The sequence below is a fragment of the Uranotaenia lowii genome, unplaced genomic scaffold, assembly GCF_029784155.1.
Source record: "Uranotaenia lowii strain MFRU-FL unplaced genomic scaffold, ASM2978415v1 HiC_scaffold_366, whole genome shotgun sequence".
NCBI classification, from domain to species: Eukaryota; Metazoa; Arthropoda; class Insecta; order Diptera; family Culicidae; genus Uranotaenia; species Uranotaenia lowii.
In genome coordinates, this window is record NW_026598274.1 from 20,653 (window position 1) to 29,803 (window position 9,151).

Genomic DNA, 9,151 nt, shown 5'->3' on the forward strand with positions numbered 1-9,151 from the left:
GTCATCAGCTTTATAACCAAGTGTTCAGTTTAAGAACCACTGTATGCGTAGCATAAATCTGAACCATGAGCGAGAGAAACAACTGCGAGATCAAGTGGACTGGGGATACCGTGAAACTCACCTCCCGCTCAAGCCACTGGGTTGCTGAGCCTTCTCTGCTGCTGCGAAAACAATAGCCGTCGTCATCAGCGGATCCGATTCTCGATCACCAACAATGATGATTTGTGTGGCTGATAAGAGGGAGAATTTCTCTGATAACGATTGGGAAAAAACATCGCACCACCCGAACCAATTGTGAGGAGTTGCGAGCGTCTTTAACAGCGAACGATGGTTAGTTGACCACCGACTACCGATCAAACTACGAGTTCGTACCCTGGCCGGGTGTCTTAAAGGCCTTAAACTTTAAGTCCATAAACATTAATTTATAAGCAGAAGTTATTGATAAGTAAAGTTAACTTAAGCAAACCAAATTAAAGTTAACGTAAAAGAGTTCCGCGAGTTTTACTGGTTCCCGAAAACCCCAGCATACAAGGGGATATTCAAGGGTTTCGTGCAAAGGCATCCTATCTGCTGATAACGTACAACGGTCGGATTGAGATCAGCAGATCAAGTCCAGCCACGGAATAACTGCACAGGTTGGTGGTAATAGGCCCATCCGGATCATACATTGGTCCTTCGAACCGGATGAGGGCCTTGGCCGGAGGATTCTACATCGCTACAATTGGACACAACGGGGGACGCCAAGCCAACGGAATCTCCATTTTCCATCGTGGAACAAAACGCTTTTGTGAAGCGGCGCCATTGCTGGAAGTGATTTAACACTAAAGGAGTCTATTGTTCATCATCCCCAATCATCGACATCAAAAGTGCAACTGTTGTGATTCACGATTGCTTACGGTTCCTTTCTTTTTCATTGCCAGATTTGGATAATTCTGGCTGGGTGCTCGGTGCATGCAGTACGGTTATCGGTGGCCAACTCGTTAGTCAACGGCATACGTAAAGGTGAGGCGCGGCTGTCGTGGTTGATCGCCCCCTCCCTTGGGTTCAACGCTAGCCATCTCAAGGTTCATTGACCTTTTGCCAGGGGCAATCGGTGTAACTACGGGTTTCGTTCGCGATCAGGTGCATGCTCAAACCTGATTGGCGCTCCGGAGGAAGAGGCATCGTAACGCATGGTGGACAGAATTGGATCAAGGGTCAACGTGGTGCCTGAGTTTCACACAGCAACGCCGCAGTTTGGTTAACGAGATTATGCTACGCTTGGTAAGCAACAGTGGTTCTTAAAACAGTTGGTGAACTATAAATTTATGATTAGAATTTAGAGCAAATTATCGTGACTATTGTGATATTTCGGAATTCATGCATATTTTGTGGGTTTGTTTAAACAATATATGGTTTAAGAGGATACCTTTTCTAATATTTAATAACTGCGCAATTCCCTGAGAACAAACTGTTCGTCAGAACAATTGTCTGGTTTTTTGGACTTCCGCCTTGATAAACTTCACCTTGTTCTCTGATTATTTCGGCGAGTTGATTGAACATTATCCTGCTGTTATTTATTTATTGATTGTGTGATTTCCACGGTTTACAAGATGCCCACTATCAAAGGTGTTAAGGATTCAAAATCTCCAACGTTGAAATATTTAACAATAAAATTAAAGGAAATTCAATCGTCCTTTGCAGATGTTTGGGAGTTCGTTGAAACCTTTCAGGAAGATGCAACGCATGCGCAAATTTCTGTTCGATTATCAGCTATCGATGATTTGTGGGAAAGGTTTTGTGAGGTACTGATTGACATCAAATCGCATGAGGATTTCGCAGCAGATGAAGATCTTTATGTAAGGGAACGGAAGGAATTAAGTGATCGATATTATTATGCGAAATCTTTCCTTATGGACAAGGCGAAGTGTCGAACGGAGTTGAATACGCTAAATCAGTCCGTTCATATCGGTGAACCTAGTCACGGTAGTTTCGATCATGTTAGGCTTCCACAAATAAAGTTGCAGTCCTTCAACGGAAACATAGACGAATGGCTAGGGTTTCGTGATTTGTATCTCTCACTCATTCATTGTAAGCTAGATTTGCCGGAGGTGGAAAAATTCCATTATTTAAAGGGATGTCTTCAAGGTGAACCGAAAGCATTGATTGATCCCCTTCAGATTACAAGAGCTAACTACACAGTTGCATGGGATATGCTTCTGAAGCGGTACAACAACAGCAAGCAGTTAAAAAAGAGACAGGTACAATCGCTTTTCAAGTTATCCTCGGTGAACAAGGAGTCTGTTGCTGAACTACTACAGTTGTTGGAAGGATTTGAGAGAATTGTCAACACATTAGATCAGGTTTTAGATGCAAATGATTATAAGGATCTTCTTTTGGTGAATTATCTCGTGTCTCTCCTAGACCCCGTGACTCGTAGAAGTTGGGAAGAAGAGTCAGCCTCCAAAGAAGAAGACACTTTAGCCGATTTGACTGATTTTCTGCACAGGCGGGTCCGAGTTTTGGAAGCTCTTCCACCAAGATTGAATGATAGTAAGAGTGCTCCTTCACAAATGTCAGTTAAACAGAGAGTAAGTGTCAGAACATTTCATAATAATGTGAATATGAATGGATCGAAATGTTTTGCCTGTAAAGGTCAGCATCCCTTGTATCAATGTCAGAAATTTTTGAAATTGTGTGTGTCGGAAAGAGATTCGGTTCTAAAAACTCACTCTTTATGTCGGAACTGTTTTAGAACGTCTCATATGGCTCGAGAATGTCCGTCTAAGTTTTCATGTCGGAATTGTGGAGGGCGCCATCATACACTGGTGTGTTTTAAAGGCAAGGACGGAGAAATCTCGGAATCTTCAAGGTCAGGTGCAACCAATAGCGGTGATCAGCTGCGAGGTGAAACATCTTGTCGGGCTTCTAACACAGCTTCAACATGCTTGACCACGGGCGTCGAGCGCAGGGCTAATTGTAGGGTTCTCTTAGCGACTGCTGTGGTTCTTTTAGAAGATGAAATGGGAAACAGATTCCCAGCTCGAGCGTTGCTTGATTCAGGTTCAGAAAGCAATTTTATTTCGGAAAGATTGAGTCAGCGTTTGGTGATGAGTCGGAAAAGGGTAGATGTAGCGATACTTGGTATTGGTCGGACATCTACCAGGGTTAAACACAAGGTTCAAGCAGTGGTGCGATCGAGGGTGAACAATTACTCTAAGGAAATGGAATTCCTGGTTCTGCCCAAGGTAACTGTCGATTTGCCCACTGCTACGGTATCAACGGATGAATGGTCATTCCCAGATGGAATTGAGTTAGCGGATCCATCATTTTTTGAGTCAAAGGTGGTGGATTTGGTGTTGGGAATTGAGTCGTTCTTTGATTTCTTCGAAACGGGAAAACGGATTTCCATCGGAGATCAATTACCAACACTTACAGAGTCAGTTTTCGGTTGGATAGTTTCTGGAGGTTTATCGCAAGAGGTATCAGCACGGATTGCTTGCAATGTTTCAACAACAGAGTCTCTTGAAACCCTTGTCGCTCGGTTTTGGGCTTGTGAGGAGCTAGGTTCGGAAAATCTATACTCACGAGAGGAGAGGCTTTGCGAGGAAATTTTCCAGAAAACGGTACAGAGAGACAGCAATGGAAGGTACACAGTCTCGCTTCCTAAGAACGAGGAGGTTTTTCCTAATTTAGGTGACTCAAGGGAAATAGCGTTACGGCGCTTGGGCGCAACTGAGCGCAGGTTAGCAAGGAATATGGATTTGCGGGAGCTGTATACTAAGTTCATGGACGAATATATACAGCTAGGTCACATGGAAGAAGTTGTGGAAATTTCTGGTACAAAACGGTGTTTTTTACCTCATCATCCAGTTGAGAAGGAGAGTAGTACGACTACCAAATTGCGAGTGGTGTTTGATGCTTCATGTAAAACTACTACTGGAGTTTCTCTGAACGATGGACTGCTAACAGGGCCAGTAATCCAGGACGATCTTCGGGCAATAATACTTCGCTGTCGAATGTGTCAGATCATGGTCGTGGCAGATGTTGAAAAAATGTTCCGCCAAATCAACATCACCAGGGAAGATCGTCCACTACAGTCAATTTTATGGAGAAAATCACCATCAGAGCCAGTCAAAACGTTCGAGCTTAAGACTGTAACGTACGGCACCAAACCAGCTCCGTTTTTAGCCACGCGCACCTTGAAGCAGTTAGCATTGGATGAAGCAGAGAGTTTCCCTCTAGCATCAAGAGTATTTTTGGAAGATACATACATGGACGATGTTGTATCAGGGGCAGACGATGCAACCGCAGCTCTCGAACTGAGAATTCAGTTAGATAAAGCTGCAAAGGCAGGAGGATTTCGGCTACGAAAATTCGCATCAAATTGTGCAGAAGTCTTACAAGGGCTTGCACAAGACAGTGTAGCTATTGAAGAGTCTTCAGACGGATCAGAGATAGATCCTTCGATGAAGATACTTGGGCTCACATGGTTACCGAAGTCTGATGTCTTCAAGTACAACTTCAACATTCCTGAAATTCCAAAATCAACGGTTTTGACGAAACGCAAGGTGCTGTCGGTAATTGCTACACTCTTCGACCCGCTGGGACTCCTTGGCGCTGCAATAACAACTGCGAAGATATTTATGCAGCAGCTGTGGACGTTACGGAATAACGACGACCAAAGATTAGATTGGGATCAGCCATTACCTCCAACGGTGGGTGAGGATTGGCTGAAATACTACGATCAACTAGTTTCACTCAACAGCATTCGTATAGAGCGGTGCACCATTATTCCAGGAGCAATTCACAAAGAAATTCATTGTTTTTCGGACGCTTCGGAGAAGGCGTATGGTGGTTGTATTTATTTGAAAAGTGTCAACTTAAGTGGAGTGGTTAAGATTTGTTTGTTGGCTGCTAAATCCAGGGTGTCTCCGTTAGCAAGCCAGTCAATTCCACGGTTAGAATTGTGTGGGGCTTTGCTTACTTCCGAACTTTTCAAATTCGTTCAAAAATCCATGAAGTTAGAATGCCAAGTTTACTTCTGGACAGATTCCACTTGCGTTTGGCGATGGTTACAGGCTGTTCCATCTACTTGGACCACCTACGTGGCAAACAGAGTTGCGAAAATACAACAACTCACGGAGGGTTGTGAATGGAGACATGTTCCCGGCGTTGACAATCCATCAGATCTGATTTCTCGGGGAATTCCACCTGAAGAAATCGCCCAGAATCGCTTGTGGTGGGAAGGTCCAGAGTGGTTGGCGCTAGAGAAGGAAAACTGGCCAGAACTACCAGATAACCATTTAAAGGAGATTGGCGAAGAAGAAAGGCGTCGAGCAACAGTAACAGCATTGGTAACAAACATTTCGGAGCATGAGCCAGATTTTAATCGTTGGTATTTTAGTTTGTATTCAGATTACACTAAAATGGTTAGATGTACAGCTTACTTGATAAGGTTTATCAAGCTGTTAAGGTCAAGACGGCAGGTCAAATTCGAACCCTTTCTTCAATCAGCTGAAATAGATGAAGCTGAGAGAGCTTTAGCTAGATGTGTTCAAAGGGAATGCTTCCCTGGAGAGTTGAATGCTCTATCTAAGGGTGAGTTTGTGTCAAGGCAATCGAAACTGAGATGGTTCAATCCCAAAATGTTCCCCGATGGTCTGTTAAGAATTGGTGGTAGATTGAGCAAGTCAAACGAGTCAGAAACTGCAAAACATCCGATTGTCTTACCAGCACGTCACGTTCTTACTCGCCTTATTCTAGAGCACTTTCACTGCCGATTATTACACGCAGGTCCTCAGTTGGTTTTAGCTACAGTTAGGTTAAAATTTTGGCCCTTAGGTGGAAGGAGTGTTGCTCGGCATATCATCCAAAGGTGTCACGTATGTTTTAAGGCTCGACCCACCCCGATACAACAGTTCATGGCAGAGTTGCCAGCCTCGCGCGTAACGGTTTCGCGTGCATTCAGTAGATCAGGAGTTGATTATTTCGGTCCGATATACATTCGTCCGGCTCCCAGACGCCCGGTAGTTAAAGCATACGTTGCCATCTTTGTTTGCATGTCCACTAAGGCTGTACACCTTGAGTTGGTATCAGATCTATCCACAGAACGATTTATACAGGCCTTGCGCAGATTTGTTGGAAGAAGAGGTAAATGCTCAGAAATCTTTTCGGACAACGGTACGAACTTTGTTGGAGCCAGAAATCAAATGTCGGAATTATTTAGCCTGTTGAAGAGCCAGGACCACCGAGAACGATTGTTTAAGGAATGTAGTAACGAAGGAATTAAGTGGCATTTTAACCCTCCTGGTGCCCCACATTATGGTGGTTTGTGGGAAGCTGCGGTGCGTTCTGCGAAAAAACACATTTTAAGAGTAATTGGTGAAAATCCGGTAGGCCCAGAAGATTTTACAACACTTTTGGTTCAGGTCGAATCCTGTTTGAATTCACGGCCAATTACACCGCTTTCCAACGACCCAAATGATTTGGAACCTTTGACACCTGGTCATTTTATTATCGGAGAGTCTTTACAGTCCATCCCAGATCAAAACTACGAGAAAATACCGGATAACAGGCTTAACCAAATTCAGCTGGTGCAGAAAAATATTCAGTTGATTTGGAAGCGTTGGCGTAGGGAATATTTGTGTCAACTTCAAGCCAGGACAAAACGATGGAACCCTTCAGTTACGGTTGATATAGGAAGCCTTGTCATCATAAAAGAAGAGAATGTTCCTCCATGTAGATGGAAAATGGGCCGAATTGTAGAGCTTCACCCAGGACAAGACGGTATTACTCGAGTAGTTACTCTGAAAACGAACTCAGGTCTGAAAAAGCGTCCGGTTGAAAAGTTGTGTCTGCTCCCTATGTCGGATGGGAATGAAATTACAGATCAGAATGCGTCAGAAAAACGGTCAGAATGAATTGTCAGCTACATGTCAGAAGTTTGAGAGATGTTGTGTCAGATTACGATGATAGAATATCTAAATGCTTGGTGTCAGATGATGTAAGAAAAAGAGTCAAATTGCTATATTGAAATTTAAGAAGATGTGTCTGATCCCAAGGTTCAGTTTATGCAAAATATTAAGTCAGATGACCACGTTAAAACGATGAATTTGAGTCACAAAAATAAGCAAGAAAGTTCACCAACTGATATTCACAATTTATTATTTATTAATTCAGAAATACATGTTTGATTTCTGGGTGGGTGAGGATGTTCAGTTTAAGAACCACTGTATGCGTAGCATAAATCTGAACCATGAGCGAGAGAAACAACTGCGAGATCAAGTGGACTGGGGATACCGTGAAACTCACCTCCCGCTCAAGCCACTGGGTTGCTGAGCCTTCTCTGCTGCTGCGAAAACAATAGCCGTCGTCATCAGCGGATCCGATTCTCGATCACCAACAATGATGATTTGTGTGGCTGATAAGAGGGAGAATTTCTCTGATAACGATTGGGAAAAAACATCGCACCACCCGAACCAATTGTGAGGAGTTGCGAGCGTCTTTAACAGCGAACGATGGTTAGTTGACCACCGACTACCGATCAAACTACGAGTTCGTACCCTGGCCGGGTGTCTTAAAGGCCTTAAACTTTAAGTCCATAAACATTAATTTATAAGCAGAAGTTATTGATAAGTAAAGTTAACTTAAGCAAACCAAATTAAAGTTAACGTAAAAGAGTTCCGCGAGTTTTACTGGTTCCCGAAAACCCCAGCATACAAGGGGATATTCAAGGGTTTCGTGCAAAGGCATCCTATCTGCTGATAACGTACAACGGTCGGATTGAGATCAGCAGATCAAGTCCAGCCACGGAATAACTGCACAGGTTGGTGGTAATAGGCCCATCCAGATCATACATTGTGGTCCTTCGAGCCGGATGAGGGCCTTGGCCGGAGGATTCTACATCAATGTATGATCCGGATGGGCCTATATGCAAAGGCATCCTATCTGCTGATAACGTACAACGGTCGGATTGAGATCAGCAGATCAAGTCCAGCCACGGAATAACTGCACAGGTTGGTGGTAATAGGCCCATCCGGATCATACATTGGTCCTTCGAACCGGATGAGGGCCTTGGCCGGAGGATTCTACATCAATGTATGATCCGGATGGGCCTATTACCACCAACCTGTGCAGTTATTCCGTGGCTGGACTTGATCTGCTGATCTCAATCCGACCGTTGTACGTTATCAGCAGATAGGATGCCTTTGCACGAAACCCTTGAATATCCCCTTGTATGCTGGGGTTTTCGGGAACCAGTAAAACTCGCGGAACTCTTTTACGTTAACTTTAATTTGGTTTGCTTAAGTTAACTTTACTTATCAATAACTTCTGCTTATAAATTAATGTTTATGGACTTAAAGTTTAAGGCCTTTAAGACACCCGGCCAGGGTACGAACTCGTAGTTTGATCGGTAGTCGGTGGTCAACTAACCATCGCTCGCTGTTAAAGACGCTCGCAACTCCTCACAATTGGTTCGGGTGGTGCGATGTTTTTTCCCAATCGTTATCAGAGAAATTCTCCCTCTTATCAGCCACACAAATCATCATTGTTGGTGATCGAGAATCGGATCCGCTGATGACGACGGCTATTGTTTTCGCAGCAGCAGAGAAGGCTCAGCAACCCAGTGGCTTGAGCGGGAGGTGAGTTTCACGGTATCCCCAGTCCACTTGATCTCGCAGTTGTTTCTCTCGCTCATGGTTCAGATTTATGCTACGCATACAGTGGTTCTTAAACTGAACACCAAGCATGGGAATGATTAAAAAGTCATTCATAATGTTTATTTTTTCCTAGAAATCAACGAGCCCCAGATTTGGAACACTATTTTCTTGGAGCATCAAGTCGATGACGTAGCTCCCTTTTGTGGTGACAGTTCGCACGTTCTGTTTACAAAATTTTACGAACGAGAAATGGGGTGTGGCGGAATTTTTCGTGTAGCTGCACGGTCAAGAAATTTGACTCAAAACTCAGTTTAAGGATAACAAAGTTCCATTTTGTGAATTAAATTTAGCTCATTTTTTGGTTTCTCATGTTTTTCCCCTTTAAATGAACAGAAAGTTGAAAATTCTTAAAAATTTCGAAAAGGAGGTTTGTTTATTAAAATGTTTCAACATGTTTTCAAACCCCTCCTTCAACACATTTGTTCTGGACCAACCCAGATTGCATTGAA

The 9,151-nt window shown here is 43.5% G+C and overlaps 1 protein-coding gene across 1 annotated transcript; it reads left to right on the forward strand.

Moving 5' to 3' along the window:
• Nucleotides 1–684: 684 nt before the first annotated feature.
• On the forward strand, nucleotides 685–8,624 carry LOC129760011 (uncharacterized; the record flags this gene model as incomplete). Its single annotated transcript, XM_055757591.1, has 5 exons — nucleotides 685–810; nucleotides 921–1,002; nucleotides 1,684–2,554; nucleotides 2,735–5,373; nucleotides 8,516–8,624. Coding segments are annotated over exons 1-5 (3,827 nt in total), but the record flags the coding sequence as incomplete, so codon positions are not given.
• Nucleotides 8,625–9,151: the final 527 nt, after the last annotated feature.